Raw genomic sequence first — 17,161 nt, 5'->3', positions numbered from 1 at the left:
AATCATTATACCCTCACCAGCTCCCCCCATCAGAAGGTATCAGTCCAGCATTTGCAGTTCCCACATGTGCGATGGCGACTGTCTCCGTTACAGTTCTAGGAAGGTTGGGATGATCAAGAGATTCTGGTATGGAAAAAGCAGTGGGCCTCCCAAGACTGTGCCGCCTGTCCATTCACCTCCCATATTCCAAGAGGTGGCAAGGAAAACACCCCAAGGTGTGGGTTCCCCTCCGCACTCACCTGTTCAAGAAGGCGTTGCCAAAGACGTTGAGTTTCCTGAAGGGTTTCTTAGGATCCACTACCAGGGCGTTCCCAGGGATGATCCCCTCCGTGTCTCCTTGCATCACCGCAATGAAGGAGTCAGTGGTTGGCTCGGGTCCAATCCTCATGCCTGGAAAATCCTGTTCCAGCAGGTACCTGGCAAAAAGGAGCAGTCATGACGCAGGGATTCTGCTTGCAGATCACCACCGTGTATCTACCACAGGGCTGACAATATGCAAGTCACAGTAGGGCGGGATCCAGAGCAATGAGATTTCACGAATCCCAAGGACTTTGCAGAGGAGGTGGAATACAGCTTAACTTCAGATATCCTGTACTTCTTGGTCCTTTTCCCTCCTTGAATTAGTAGGCGGGGGGGGGGGGGGGGGAAGGTGAAGGAAAGCCAGGTTTGAACTCAGGAATAAAGACTGCATTGAAACTGAATCCTACCTAGAGTAGTGTAGACTTCCCAGCTGAAAGGTAGGTAACCTGCTGACATTTCTACACAAAGGCGTAGTAAGAATCAGACCAGTCATAGACAATGCTGGCTTTTCATAGGTTATTATTCTTATGTCTGGATAGTTATTCAATATAAAATTAGCTTGTATATAATGTGAAATAAAAACAGTGTGAAGGGTCAACTATGAAAAGCAAATCTACATCCCCAACCTAGACTTCTGGTCCCACTCTCTAGACTTTGCATTCTATATCCTTCTAGAACTGTCTCATGTGCACACGTGTTATGCACAGAAACAGACACAGAGAGGACTGAATTTTTTAAACACAGAACAGACTGCACATCTTTCCTTCTCTTTGTCTTTCTTGCCACATGCATTTAACTCGAACTTTCAAGCACGAAACTATATTCAAAATGCCATGCACGGTACCTGGCACAACACAGATTCTTTTTGCCCTTGGGCATCAAGAAGTTTGATTTTCAATATTATAGACCATGTTGGGATTCCCTGATGGAGATTTTAATTGTGTGTGTAGGTTTTTTTTTTTTAAACCAAGGATTGAACCTAGGGGTGTTCACCCATTCAGTCACATCCCCAGCAGCATCCCATCTTTTAAAATATATCTTTTATTTTATTTTTACATGGTGCTGAGGATGGAACCCAGTGCCTCACATGTGCTAAGCAAGCACTCTACTGCTAAGCTACAACCCCAGCCCCTGTGCTTTGTTTTAAAATGCTTTTATTTTTTATCTGCTCCACTGAGAGAGGTGTCAAACCTTATCTTTTATCTACCGATGCTTTTTGATTGTACATGACATCCCCCCACAAGCCCTCCCCCCAACAAATGCAATTTGTAACCACAAAGGATATGAGCAAGGGTGGGAACTAAGGGCCTGCAATGATTTTGCAGATAATATCCATGTATATATTTCTTTTCATGCTTAATGTGTTTGGCAGAGAGTAGCCAAGACCTACTTTATTCCTCTTGGTAACAATGTAGAATTCCATTATATAGATATCACAAGTTGTTTTTAGTGAAAATTTTACTACCTTTTAACACTTTCCATTGCCTAGATGGAAGAAAATGGTGGTAGAGGATTTGTTATGGGATGAATTTGTAACACATAGAGGAGAAGGAGAGTATTTGTTATGGGATGAATTTGTAACATATCCCCTTCCTGAACCTGAATGTGAGCCAGGAGGTGGTGGGAAATACCAAAGAGCTCATCCCACTGGCTCACCATTCCTCAGGCAGGTCCCTCTCCTCTCTGGACATTGCTACCTGTGCATTAGGAGACTGGGCCATGTGATCTCCAGGGTTTCTCCTGTTCAAAAAGTCTGTGCTACCCAAGCCCCTCTGGAAAGGGGAGAGAGGTGGTGAGCTGCCTGCCCCTGAGCTTCTACTGTGCCCTGAGTTAGCTGGGCCCAGGCAGTGAGAACCCGAGGCCACCTGCCTCTCTCTGCAGCCTCCTTCTAGAGACCAAGAGCAATGGCACTGTGAGCCAGGAAACCAAGAAAACTGCCTCTAAGGACAAGGGAGCCCTTTGGGAGCCCAGGAAAGCTTTGAGCACAGACAGCAGGAGGCTGCACTGAAGGAAGAAGCCTGGAACTGCCTTGGAGTGGGAGTGGCTGCAGTAGAGTCCCAGGAGCATCTTCCAAGGTGCTGATGGACAGGATCTAAAGGACAGCACCCAAGAAACCCACATCCATGGGGTGAGCCCTTAGGAGCCCTGGGAACCTCTTTATAACCTGAGGCCTGGGGTCGGCATTCATGCTCAGGGAGTCCTCAGAAGAGATGTCAAGTTGGAGACTATTTGGTTGAGAAGAGAACTGGGGAGGTCTCCTGCTCTGTGGTCCTTGGCCCTGGCTGCAATTCAAGAGCTCTATGAAGCATTAGGTGATGGTACTGGGCTGACCCAGAGCTTCTAACCTGTTCAGTCAGGGGCAGGGTCCTAGCAATTGCTACCTTTTAGAAGTTCCCCAGATGGCTCCACCATGCAGCCAGGATTTCTAATTTGCTCCCCATCCACCCTTTCATTGTCCTGAGACTACACGCTGATATCCAATAGCATTTCTGCACACCAGGTCTTCTTATTCTGAATACTTTCACAATATGACTTCCTTCTGTCCTATACATAGGTACTGAGGAAACCAAGAAGGATCTTACATGGTTTTGCAAAGTTAAACAGCCAGTCACAGAGCTGGAACCCAAACCCCTATCAGTCTGACACCAAATCCTTCATTCTTCAACTGTCTTCTACTCCTGGGGAAATAATTGCTGAGAGAGCTGACCAAGGCCCTCAGGCAGGCATGGCAGAGCTAAGGACAGAGGCCAAGTCTCCAGGGACCCAAGCTGCAGCTCTCTGCCATCCTGTGCCTCCCCAAGGTCGGGTGGAGCCAGGGAGGCATGCTGGCTGTCCTCTGGATTCTCAACATACTACTTGTGCCTTGGAAAAGTGAAAGGCAATTGGAGCTGCACTTGACCCCGTGGTTCCATAGCAGTGTAAACTGGGTTGCTATGCACTGCCTCCCCAAGGAGCCTGGGGAAGAGCCGTGGCAGCTGCAAGGAAGTTGTTGATCTACTCAGAGCCTCCAGCCCTGCTGCCTGGGAGGCTGCACCCTGGGTACTGGGTGGGGAGCCCCTCATTCCTCCAGAATTCCAGCCCAACAATCAGGGTGTGAAGGCAGGATTTCCTCTGGTCAGAGGGTCAGGTTGGAGCTGGCACCAGCCTGGGATGAGAATAAGCACACAGTTACCCACGTGCACGGTGCTTCCTGCTTTCTTGTGTGCCTTCACCAGGCCTCGAGGGAGAGGCTGGGAATCTCAGTGGCTTGGGGCCAGCCATTGGGATTCTGCAGCCTCCAGAAGGTACTTAACCCCGTGAACCTCAGTACCTCCCTCTTGAAATAGGGAGATAATGGTTCAGACTTTACCCCTTCGAGGTGCAAGGCACTGTTCCAGATGCTCTGTGGATTATTTCACTTCATCTTCATGTTGACTCTGATGTGAGCACTAGGATCCTCCTCATTAAATGGGCCTAATAAAAAATTCCACCTCATAGGGGGTTCTGAGATTAAGCATTTAACCAGTACCTGACACCTGGATTATCCCCATTTTAAGGAGGAAGAGATAAGAGTTAAACAATTTGCCCCAGGTTATGCATCAGTCACGGCAGGCCTAGGATTTGAACCTGGCACGTGGGTTTGAGAATTCATGCTCATAGTGACTATACCTACTGTTTTCTTTCCTGCCCTAGGCAACCCTTTGGACAGGACATACGGTCACTTCTAGGGGCAGGCTAAAAGGACAGCGCTCAATCTGGAACCAGATCAAGGAATGGGACATAAAAGGCCACAAAAAAAATATATATGGTTTGGTGACAGGTGGTTCAGGGTGAGGACTTGGGGGAAAGGTGGGGCTTGGGGGCTACAACCCTGGGTGTGTGCTCATATCCATAAACATCAGCCCTTGGGTATGCAGCTTAGCTCCAGAGACATGCAAAAGCAGTTTCTATTAGGTGACCAAAGCAGGACACAGGTCCACGGGCTCACGGTAGGGCCAGATTATCCAGGAGCACCACTCTGTGATTTGGGAATGTGCTTGTTTGAGAAGTTTCTTGCTGCAAGAATGGGTTGTCGGGGTGGGAGGGAGTCAAAAAGGCTGCAGGAACAGCCGAAATAGAGAGGGGTGGGAAGAACCATTCTGAGGCAGCTTCCAAAATGTCTGAAATGAACAGGGCCAATCAACAGTGAAGAGGGATCCTTCTTACACAGGCTTCTCAAATTCCTCCCTGAGAGGTAGGATGTACCCAGCAGACAAAGGGCTACGCTGCCTGGTTTAACAGGATGGCTTCCTGGGAAGTCACAGAGTGCTACCTGAGATGGCCACAAAAAAAGGGCCTTGGGTAGGATCTGCTGTCGTGCGGAGCTCACATGACCCCAAACTTGCTGACCGCTGTGGACCTGGGGAAGCACAGAGTCTAAGGAGGCCAACAGCAAGTCCACGGGGCACAGTCAGGTCATGCAGAGAGCCTGGGGCTGGGTAAATTCTCAGAGACATTTGGGTATGGCTTGAGGCATCCAGTGCCCCTCTAACAAAGCTACCACTGTGTCCAGAAAGGAAAATCTATTGAGGAATCTCATGCACTGCCTCTTTATGGGAGGCAAGACAGATGGCCTCTGTTCCCGGGTGAAAACATTCCCACAGCAGTGTAAAAAAAGAAAAGTTAATTCAAGCCTGGGTGGGATCAGCTGAGATGGGGACACACAGGATAAGGAGGAACAGATTGGGCTAAGCTTCCCCTGTGCCGCCAGCACTGTATTACTCTACTAATCAGCCCCGTGGGCTCTGTGGCAAGGTAGCATCATCTCAGTTTTACCATTGAGTACTTGAGGTATGAAGTACCCAAGTTCAGAGCCAAGTTAACATATTTAGAGGTCTTAAGAGCTAAAAAGATAAGCGTGGGCCCTTTTCCCTTGCCATCTAATGCAAAATAAATAAATGCTAAATCATAAAATAGGTGTGGGAAAGGCCAACGCAATTCTGATTTTTCTCATGAGATTACTTTTCTCTACATTTCTTTTTTTCTTTTCTTTTTCTTTTTCTTTCTTTCTTTTTTTTTTTTTTTTTTTTTTTTTGTTGGAGTAGGGTACTCAGGACACTCAACCATAAGCCACATCCCCAAGCCCTATTTTGTATTTTATTCAGAGACAGGGTCTCACTGAGTTGCTTAGCACCTCGCTTTTGCTGAGGCTGGCTTTGAACTCTTGATCTTCCTGCCTCAGCCTTCTGAGCTGCTGGGGTGTGCACTACCACGCCCAGCTCCACATTGTTTTCATTTTTTATGCACTGCTTAGATGGCGATCTTAGTATGTGGCCTATTTTACTGTGACCTAAGTACCCAGGGTAAGGTGTGGAGCCAAGGATCTTAACCTAGCTGTTTCTAACTACCCATTTCTGTAATAGGGGAGCCCAGACTTTGGGTTGCTGCTGGAACCAAGTGCAGGGGAGAGAAACAGAGGTTGGGGATCTGCTTCTGGAGGCTTTGGGCTGAGACAGGTGCCCCAGCTCAGATGAAGAAAGAATACACCCTCTAGGGAGGATACTTCCATCACCAACATAACTGTGGACAACGGCCCAAAAGCCCAACAATACTGGTCTCCCTGTTTTTTAAAATGGAGAAAATACTTGGTTTCTAACAAACTCAGAAAGTGAAAGTTTTTGAGGTAATATACAAGGGTTCAGGAAAAGCAAATGCTACTGCTGACATTGGCCCACATTGGCGGAGACAATAATTAGAGAAAATGAAGCCCTCCATGTTGCCAGTGGGTGCTCAGCACATTCCTACCCAGTGTCCAAACCCAGTTCTAATGCCTCCCCGTGCAGCTTCAACTGATTCATTACCCCCTCACCTAAGCCTGATGTGTTCATTCTTCCCTGAGAGTCTCACAGTTCTTACTTTGCATATTTTTTAGGTACACTCTAAAAGTGCATGTCACTCTCTGCCTATATCATAGGTATTCATGTTATATATCAGTAACTTTGGGTCCCTAAGACATAGGTTCGTCAGCTTTAATATGAGGTCAGGGTAACAGTATTTGCCTCATCAACCTCACAGGGCTTTAGGGAGACTGTAATGTGGCCCACAGACACAAAGTGAGGTGGGAGACTCTTGGACAAGATGGGATGAGTTGGCTCAGTGTTCCCTATAGCACCTGCCATAGTCTCTGGGACACAGTACCCTTATCCATGGGAAGAAGCTATTCCAGCATGAAGGAGAAGTTAGTGGCTAACTATCTAGCTCCCCTTGCCTGGCCTCACTTTGCAACAGGCCAGCCTGCCTAGGGCACTACTGTCTGTCCACACAGCCTGGCACCATGCTCCTCCTTCAAGCGTCAGAGGTGTGGAGAGGCAGGGTCTCTCTCCATCTTGACTGTGGTGGTGCCAAAGAGAGGCTGCCTCCCCCTCCTGAGGGTCTGCCTCTAAATCTCCTGGTAGCAAATCAAGGTACAAAGAGGAAGGGAATGATCAAGCCCCAAGTATAGTGCCTGAAACTCAAGGTACTAACTTGGGTCTGTTCTCTTCTAAACCTGATAGTGACCCTTTGAGATGGTCTACACACATTGAATAGATAAAGAAACTGAGGGCTGGGTCGGAAAGGCTGGGAGGCCTGGCCTTTGGTAGTCTTCCTAATTTGGTCTCTTGGCTAGGAAGTGATGGAGCCTGGGTTCTGCTGACCTAGTCCAGGTTCAACGGGAACGGGATGCAGACCTTCTCCAGAGGTATCTTTCTTCCAGTATATGCCTTTTGCAATGGTTTCCAAACACCTGACTTTCAAGGCAGATCCTAAGCTGGACCTGAGGCAGACAGATACAGTTTCTCTGGCCTAGGGTCTTCTGCTTCCTCGAATAACAGTCAGACCTTGGAAGAAGCAGGTTAATTTTCACGTGGTCCTGCTTTGGCACCAGCAGATGGGATCCCTAGCAATAAAAGGGCATCCCCTGATCTCAGAGGGTGGGAGGGGGCTGAGCAGCACAGGGACCACGGCTGGTAGGACAGGCTCTGCAGAAGTCAGTGGGTCTCCCTAGGATGGCGGCCTCCTTTCTCTAACCCTTTGGCTTCCCAGAGAGTCATCTTTCCAGGTAGTAATGCTGTAAATCCCAGAGTGAGGCCTGGGGTGGGCGATACGAGATGGAACAGCTTTGGGCAAATGGAGGTAGACACCTTTGGGGAAGGATGCAGAGTCCCAGAAGTGCAGAAGGTGGAACTGGCCAGCTGACTAGGCCTTGCCTCAGCTGGCCTGCCTTGTGCTCAGGCCTCAGAGGCCAAGTCACACTAAAGAAGGGCCATGCCAGCCTGGAGACCAGCCCAGACCTTCCTGCAGGGGCTCAGGCAGATTGGCTCTGCCATCTCAAGCCCCTCCCCAGTCCCCAGGGTCCTCTACTTCAGCCCAACTGCAGTCCAGAGGGCCTCCCTTACAACCCACAGGAGCACACCGGCCTTCCTCTGATCACCTTCACTACCCACAAACAGAGGAGCCACAGAAAGTGGGCAGCAAGAGGGGTGGCCAGGGGGCCAACTGGCCCAGAGGAAGAGGAGTTTGAGGCTGCAAAGAGAGAAAAATAGCAGAGGCAGGAGAAAAGGTTGCCAGGGCTGGGGGGACACAGAGCTACTGTACTCCAAAGAGGCAGGCTGTGTTGGAGAGAGCGGCCGCCTGCCCCGTTTATTGTTTATTTTATTACTCTGGGTTGCTGGGCCTCAGGCCAGGGAAGTTATTTCAGGCAAAGATCATAGAGCATTAATTAGTTATTAGAAGAATGTCCTTTCTGTGTGTTCTTCCTGAGACAAGGAATAGGCCCCGTGGCAGGCACATAGAACTGAAAGTAGATGCACAGTCTGGAGGCAAAGAGCCAAGCACTGGGGGAATGAGGAGGCAAGCCTTTGTTTTGGAGGGAAAGGTCCCTTGCAGGTTCAGGCCTGAGCCAGAGAGGAGAATCAAGGCAAGAAGTGCAGAGAGCCAGGCAGGGGTGGGCTTGCCCACCCCGGGGACCTTTGCTCACTGTGGGGAAGGGGTAATGTGCCCACTTGCCCTTTTGGAAAACAACTGTGAAATAGGACTCAATACAAAAAAAAAAAAATAAAGATATTAAAAAATGAAAAAAATGCTGTGTAACCTTTGGCCTGATAGTTGTATTCTGGGAATCTGTGGGGAAAGAGCCCAATATGTGGGAAAATGTTATGAGCAGGGACCTTCAGGGTGATCCTACAATGACAAACAAATGAGAAGAAACCTGAAACATTCCAAAGAAGTAGCTGGTTAGGAGAATGATTGCATCCATGTGAAGTAAAATATTATATAGCTGTTAAGAATAATAATTTCATGGGAATGCTTATAAGTAAAAAAAAATTCCAGCCTACAAAATTATATATATATATATATATATATATATATATATATATATATATATATATATTTGTACATATATAATTATATATAAATATATTATATATAATATATTTGTATATATATGGCATAATCTCAACTGTGGTATAAAATAGTTAAAAATACTAGAAAGAAAAATATGCATGTTATTTAAAATGTTTTCCCCCGAGTTATGGGATTAGGGATGATTTTATTTCTTCAAATTTATTCATGTCTGCATTTTTCCATTAGAAATAAACTGCTGGATTTAATGAGAAGAAAGAAAAATACATAATTTGGTTCAAGAGGGCTCCTTGGGCTACAAATGGCCTAGTCTGTTGGTTGACTCTCCCTTAAGGGGAAACAGCTTTTGATGAATGGGCTAAATTCAGTTACTGGTCTGAGTTGGGAGGGGAACTCTTGGACTTTGGAGGATAAAAAAGAAAAGAGGTCTGCCTCTCCCTGTCTTCTGTCTCCCTCAGATAAGGAATAATCTGGGGCAATGCACTCTGTCACTTTCTCAGACCCATAACAGCCAGCGATGACTCAGACAAAGCCAAGAGGGCCTCTCAGACAAAAGCACTTAAACCTGTCTGCTACTCAGAGACCCTAGGGACTCTCACCTTCTTCATCTTCCCTCCTATTCAAAACAAGTACTGCACATCTCCTGTAGCTGAGACCTGGGAGAGGCTAAGACACTGATTCTGCCTTGTAAGAACTTGTGCCTTGGGCGGAGAAGTTCCAATAATGTCCAGAGAGCCAGGGAAGGCTGTGCCGCACAGGAGCAGCCTGCAAATGGCCTGTGCTTCCTGTGAGGTGAGTCCAGGACAGGTGGGCAGAAATCACAAAGGAAACCTTGTGCACAATCCAAGTATCTCTGCAGTGCCTCGGCAGCGATTTTAATAAAATGAGGGACTGGGAATGGATCAGGGTTCTTACCTTAAGGTCCAAGGGTGGCTCTTAGACCCCCAGCATTAAATGTAAATTTAGGATACATGTGCATTTTTCTAAAGAGTAGGCCCACAGCTTTTATTAGATTTTCAAAGGAAGTTCTGACCTTTTAAAAAGTTAAGAAGCAATGATTGGATTAATCTCTCAGGGATCCTGAAGTTCTAACAATATAACATATGTAAGAGTCAACAAAACATCAGCCCTAGACCCCAAATGATTCAGAAATCATTTGAACTCTCAAAGCTCCTGAGCTCAAGGCTGTCCACGGCTTAAAAACAAACTTGATCTGGTGTTCTGTTCAGACATGACATGCTAGCTTGGTGCACATCCTGCTCTCAGGAGGTGTGTTATAAGCCTAGTATAAGCTAAGCATTAGAGAAAATTAGTACCTAGAAAATTAGTAACTAGACTGTCAGTTTTTCTGCTTTCATCACCAAACAAGCAAGGCTTTGCTTTCTTCAGATACTCAAATAGCCAATGAATGGAAATGAGAGGACTCCTGCTTCAAACCCTCTGCAGAAGATAAGTACGCTTGACCTGGGAGGGGTACCAACCAAACCCCATCCCCACACTGACTCTTAACTCCTCAACAGTTTGGCATGTCTTCAAATGAGGCCAGGAAAAGCAGCCTGACTTTATAGGCTGCATTTACCACTGAAGCAGAGCTTGTTCTCTGAAGACAGGAAGGATGCTCATTACTCTGGTCGACAACATACAGACCTCTATCAATGCAGACTGGACAAACTTCCAGCCCAAGGATTCTGTCATTCAAGGGAATGGATGACTCACCCTCAAAGTTATAGGCATTTAGCCAACCATCTCCTCAAGATTTGTATCCCAGGTTTGCGGCCGCCCATTAAATGACTTTGGACAATTCATTTAATTTCTCTATTGCCTCAGTTATCTTACTTGCAAAGTCAGGGGACCGGATGAGATGCTGTAGTATCCCTACCACTTCCAAAAGTCTTTAAAATCATTATTGAGCCATTAAGGTCAAAGAAGAAAAGAGATTAAAAGCATCCCGCTTCTCAACTCTGCATCTGTTTTGTCACCAAGAGATATACCTAAGAGCACTACCCCAGAGAAAGAAAATAACAGGACAAGTAGCACTACCTGGCACCACCTTCATTTCCAGGCCTGCGGTCATCAGAACTCCTCGCTGCAGCCATAAGGCCTCCAAGTGAGTGCTGAGCCATTTAAAAGGCAAGGAAAGTGATCCTGGCCCTGAAGGATAGGTCCCTAAAAAGTGAGACCAAGCGCTCTGCCATTTTTTTCTTCCTAGGCCTTGGTTTCATCATTGAGAAAATGGGGAGAACTGGGATGGTCCTAAACTTGAACACTTAAAATCCACCACCTGAACCAAGGGCTAAGGACAGTCGAGAAGCCCTGTGTAGTAAGCAGAGGGGGGACCAGTAGGGAAATTGTGGGGGTCGCCTTTGAGACCACACACAAGGCTTTAGTCAGAGCCCTTAAGTGAAGACTTCCAGTTTATCCCCAGGCCAGAGACCTGAGGACTCAGCGCAGGGACACGGGATGGGCTGCCAGGCCCTGGGGCTGCTCACCTGATGAAGGTGGTCTTCCCCGTGGAGTACTGGCCCACCAGCAGGACCATGGGCTTGTTGTCAAAATCGGCATCCTCCAGGGCAGGCGAGTGGAACTCGTGGAAGCGGTAATACTCTTCCAGCGGCAGCAGCTTGCTCTTGTAGAGTTTCTTGAGCCCCTCGCTGACCGTCTGGAAGACCTCGGGGTCCTTCCTCCGGCGGTCGTCGGTACCCAGCCAGCTGAACATCGCGGCCCCCTGGAAGGCTCCGCGGGGAAGGCTCCTGGGGAAGGCGCCCCGCCGGGCTCGAGCCGCGCCGCCGCCTCACCGGAGCGCGGGGCTCAGCCGCACCATGGCCCGGGGGACTGGGACCCAGCCCAGCCCCCGCTTCATCCGGCAGCCCCGGAAAATGATCTGGGCTGCGGGAGAGGGTTGCAACCTTGAGCCCGACTTGTGACGAACTGCCAGATGCTGGGACTGTGCGGGGGTCTCCTATCTCCCCCAGCCCTCGCCTGCTCTGCCCGGCCCTCGGCTAGGGGATGCTTGGGTTCTGCTCCTGCCTGGTGGAGACCGCTCGGGGGAGGTGTCAGCGCGCCACAGCCGGAGGACAGCTCCGCATCCGTGGCAGCATCCCTCAGCCCCAGGCGCGCGTTTAAATGCCAACGGTGCAGGAAGCCGGTGCGTGGAGGAAGTCCCTGAGTACTGGCACGGCCTGCCCGGACCCACGGTCCCCGCGACGCGAAGCCGAGCAGGGCGCCGCCATGTCTGTGGGCAGGCGCTCTGCGGCCGGGAGGCCACTGCCTGGGAAAGGATGCTGGCCGGTCCCGTGGGAAAGCGCTGGCGTTTCAGTCCCCGCCTCTGGGGGTTTGATTTGGGAACAGCGCCCTCTCAGGGACTGCTGTGAAGATGGCATTGACCTACTCTTGCTCTCCCTTCTTTGATATCCCCTGTTCCTTTAGTCATGAGGTTAATTCCCAAAGAACGCAGGCACTCTAGTATTAGGGAATATTTTTCCTGGGGCACGGAAAGAAGGGTCCAGTATTAGGCTGCATAAAATACCCAAACTGTCATTAAAGTTTTTACTGGGTTTGGGGTGAAGTCAAAACTGTTCCCATTCATTCCTTCCAATAAAACAAAACAAGCAAACAAGCAAAATTCTATGCATATTGAGCCCATATTCTAAGCCAGACATAATTTTGACAACTGTGGATACAAAGGTGAACACTATATGGAGTCTCTCTTCCAGAAACTGCAATCAAGGCAGACCTTACAGAGGAGAGAAGAGCAGAGGGCCATGGAAGCAATGGGGGGAGTTCTTACTTGTGTGTGGATAATTTGAGGAGGTAGGATCGAGAGATGGATATTCAATGCTGAACCAAGAAGAAAGGAAGCCATTCCAAGCCAAGTAAAGAGCATTTGCAAAGGCCTGGAATTTGGAAAAACTTGGTGTGTGCAGGGCAGCGTAAACAGTTTGGCATAGCTGGAATGTAGGATTCAGGAAGATGGAAGAGGTAAGTGAGGCCAGGCAAGAGAGGCTGTGCATGCCAAGGCAGAAACCAAGAAAAGAATGGGGAACCCATAACAATATTATTAATAATAATCATTAAATTAACAAAATGTTCACCATGTGCAGGTCCCTCGGCTAAGATCTACAGCAAGCATTGCTTCTTCTAACTTTCATAATAACTCTTGTGCAGTAGAGCATATTATCTCTAGCATCTAACCAAGGACAGTGGGTGGGAGCAACAGCCATGTTAGGCAAAAAGGGGTGCATTTTTTGTAAAGAATTTAAATGCAATAATAAACCGACTCAAAGTCTCATCTGCTTTATATTATCACCACCTAAATTGTGTGATGCTAAACCACTACTCCCTGACAAAGCAGAGGGTTCCCACTGTCCTCCCTTCAGCAGAAGAGGAGATAAAGAGCTCCTGGACTGCCGGGAGTGGTGGTGCACATCTGTAATCCCAGCGGCTCGGGATACTGAGACAGGAGGACTGTGAATTCAAAACCAGCCTCAGCAATGGTGAGGCACTAAGCAACTGAGTGAGACCCTGTCTCTACATAAAATGCAAAATTAGGGCTGGGGATGTGGCTTAGTGGTTTAATACTGCTGAGTTCAATTCCTAGTACCCCCCCACCAAAAAAAAAAAAAAAAAAAAAGAGCTCATGGACCAGGTGGGATTGATGATACTGGAAGCAGCACAGGAACTAGAGGAGCAAAAGGCTGGAGGCCAAGAGACAGGTCAGGAAAATAATCGCAACTAGAGGACAGCAGCAATAGGAATGGGAAAGAGGTCAGATTCAAGAGATTTTTTTATGGCATAGAATGGGCAGATCTTGGTAAGCAGTAAGAGGAAATCAGAATGAAACAAAGCCTAAGCTGATTCCTAATTTTCTACTGCAGGGGACAAAACAGTTGGAGAAGCTCTTCCACTAATCAGGAAAGTTAGGAAGAGAGCAGATTTAGCAGATAGATGACAGGTTCTGGCTGAAGCGTGTTGCATTTGAAATGCCTGCTCGAACAACAGGTGGAGGAGTGTGCTGAAGATGTGGGGACTTCTGTGGGGATTTTGAGAGGCAAGTGATAAATGGAATTTCCTTATTATAGCTTAGGTCTCCTGACTCCCTTGAATCCCAAAGCTGATCATCTCTTTCTGATCTCTGTATCCCCGAGAAGCCACTCAGATTCATATTCTACCCAACATATAAGCCTAGGAGGTAACATTACAGATATTCAACAACTCACATGGCATGGGAATTGAACCGTCAGAACAGACTGGCCTTCCCAGGTGAGCAAAGCCAGAAGCCCTGTGTTGTGCCAGATGTGTTCAGGGTGGCAGCAGGGAGTGTGAGGAACTCCAATGAGGGAAAGTTTCAATATTGTGTTCAGGCAGCCCTGCTATTGTGTACCACTGAATGCCAGCTCTGAATATCTAATTTACCCAGAGCCTGCTGACACATCAACTCTGAATAGTTAGAAATGTATCTTGTTTTTAAAAATATCTTGTTTCTAAACACTAGCAAAAAGGAGTTATAATAGAGAATGTTACAAAGGATACTATTTTCAAAGGAACAAAAACCTAGGGATAAATCTAACAAAAGATGTGTTAGACATAATATGTGGATGATAATAAAAATTTATGGAAAAAAATTATAGAAGTCCTAACTAAGTTGGAGAGACATGCCACATTCCATCATGGAACAATTTTATGAGACATGATAAACATGGATATTTTCCGAATAGGTAATAATGTATGTTTTCTTATATGTTGTCTCCCTAAAGAATTTTATTTCTTTAAATTTTAGGATATATATCAGAATACTGATTTTTGGACATTTGAGGTTAGTTTTTTAGACTACTTTATCAGTATTATAGAAGAGAATGGACAAAGAAAGAAAGAACAAAACTCATAGAGAAAGAAGAAAGGATAAAAGACAAATATGCATAAAATCAATATATATATATATATATATATATATATATATATATTTGATTTCTAAGGCATAAGCTTGCTATATTTATGTCAATAAATTATTGATATTTTTCACACACTTTTCTCCTAATGTGTACATTCCTTCTTTTTTACTGTCATGACTATCTTGCTTCTTCAGGTGACCTTATAAAATTACTATATTAGATAGGACTACATATAAAGTTTTCTTAGATCTGCCACTCTGTTCTGGAATTTACTGGTGTTTAGAAAAAGTGTTGGCTAGAATTAGTCATACAGAAAAATTTTACCTGACTATACAAGCAAAGACAAAGTCATTGTTAGGAGTTTTAAGAAGATTAAGTTAGGATCACCCCAAATATTGTCAGTCTTGTTTGTGATTGATAGATTCAATAATTAATAGGTATAATTTAAATCAATAGCCAAACAGTGTTTTCTATGGAAATTAACAAGGTGATTCTAAAATGTATATAGAACAATGGTTCACAAATAGCCTATATATGCTATCATAAGAAAGATGGGAAGGTGCGGGAGGAAGAGAAGGAGAAGAAAACAATGAGAGCAATAGAATAACTCAGGGAAGTGAACTTGCCCTGGTGGGTATCATTACAAAGATGCGGAAGTTAAGATGGGGTGGTTTTAGTATGGACGTAGACAAACAGAACATGATGCAGTAAAAAGGCCAGCAAGCATGGAAACTGGTAGATGCAGAAATTGCAATAGAGAACACACATATATTACAGCAAGGCTGGGAAGAAACCCTTAAATAAGATACCCAAAGTACAAAATGCAAAGGAAAAGCATTCAGAAGTTTGGCAATGTTAAAATTAAGAACTTTTTGCTCAACTATAGATAACAAAGGAGAGTGAAAAGATATTTACAATACACACACCTAACAAAAGCATATCCGAAAAAATATAATAAATACCTATACTTTGATCATCAAGGTAGACAATCCACTAGAAATAAGATTGATAAAAGATACAAAAGAAGCCACACAGATGTCCTATAAATATTAAGAAAAAGATGGTGGGGCTCATTAATAATTAGAGAAATGCCAAACCACAAAAGTACTTTGTGCTCACCAAAATGGAAAAACCTAAAAAGGCAGGACCATACCAACTGTCAGTGAGGATGCATAACAATGGTGGCTCTCATTGGACTCTGGTGGAAACACAGATTGGCCCAACTGCTTTGGGAAAGAATTTGGCATTGTTTAGTGAAGCTGAAGATGTACACGTCCTATGTCCTGCAATTCCATTGCAAGGCATTATCTAGAGAAACTCTCACACATGTGCAAAGGGAGATAAGCATAAGAATGTGGACGACAGCATTATCTGAGAAGCAAAATGTTATAAACAACCAAATGTCTCTCACTGAGCAAGTGGACAAACTGTGACATATTCACATAATAAAATACATACTATACAGATAAAAAGTTGAGGGAACTAGAACTACCAATGCCAAGCAGTCCTAAGTGAATAAAGTCAGAAGAAGGCTCTTAGACACGGCACAAGGCCATTTCTTTACATTTGAAAATCATGTGCATCTTACTATCTGTTGTTCATGGATGCACAGGTATGTATGGAAGATTTTTAAAAGAGAAACAAGGGAATATAAAATGCTATTAAGGAGTGTAATGTCCTTTGGGGACAAAAAAGGTAAAAGGAATTAAAAATGGGTCCACAGATTTGACTATAGTTGCAGTGTTTTTTTTTCCTAAAATTTGAAAATGGGAAATTGGCTGTTCACTTATTATTCTCCCTATCCTTTATTTCCCAAACAAATCTGGTCCTTAAATGCACAAAATTCAAGGGTTTTTTCCCCATAATTATTGGTTTAAGACAAAATGTGCCTGGCTTTTTTTCTTGTATTTTTTTTCTTTAAAAAATAAATTCTAAAATGATATAATGAACACTGGTGAACCCATCATCCAATCCGAGGACTAGAAAAATTAGTGACAATTTATATCTATCTATGAGTTCCTCTCCTATCCTGTTCCCTGCCCATTCTCCATTCCTGGAGGAAAACCCTCCCTGAATTTAGAGTGTATTGTTGTCTTGTTTTAAAATTCTGTTATCACATATATATACATTTGCAAGCCTGAAGAACATTTTGTCGAAGTTTGTGTTGGGATTTTATAAAAAGCATATCCTGTGGCATGTGGTTCCCTGGAAATCCACTTCTCTCCCACTCAACATTTTGCCCCCTCTGAGCCTTGTTCCTGCCAGGTGCCTCTCCCAACCCAGCATGGCACCTCTGCTCTTCCACCTGACTGCACAGGCTGGAGTGGGGGGGGCGGGTGTGTGCTTCCAATCAGGCGACCCACAGTAGATGGAGTCCTTGTTCCCCCATGTCTTCACCTCTGTGACTTGGCGGGGAAGCAGCTTCACTCTCAAACCTCAGCTTCCTGGTCTCTGTAAGATGACAAATTTTGTTTTTCCAAATTAAAAGAGGCAATGTATGTAGCGCACTTAGCACAGGGCCTGGCCCGCTGAGGGTATTCAATATATATTGTTGACTCTTAATATTAAAATCACTATTACTTTTGTTCACTACATGCTGCTGCCTTCATCTT

The 17,161-nt window shown here is 45.7% G+C and overlaps 1 protein-coding gene across 1 annotated transcript in view; it reads right to left on the bottom strand.

The window, feature by feature from the left end:
• Ehd3 (EH domain containing 3) overlaps nt 1–11,872 on the bottom strand; it is a 29,863-nt gene extending 17,991 nt beyond the window's left edge. The window contains exons 1-2 of the mRNA XM_026412466.2: nt 11,151–11,872; nt 240–416 (exon numbers count right to left, since the gene is read on the bottom strand). Coding sequence (XP_026268251.1) covers nt 240–416; nt 11,151–11,377 — 404 coding nt within the window. The 5' untranslated portion in view covers nt 11,378–11,872. The remainder of the gene's footprint in view (nt 1–239; nt 417–11,150) is intronic.
• Between the last annotated feature and the right edge of the window lie 5,289 nt (nt 11,873–17,161).

This window comes from Urocitellus parryii, chromosome 12 (assembly GCF_045843805.1).
Source record: "Urocitellus parryii isolate mUroPar1 chromosome 12, mUroPar1.hap1, whole genome shotgun sequence".
NCBI lineage: Eukaryota > Metazoa > Chordata > Mammalia > Rodentia > Sciuridae > Urocitellus > Urocitellus parryii.
This window is presented reverse-complemented; position numbering and strand designations above follow the sequence as displayed.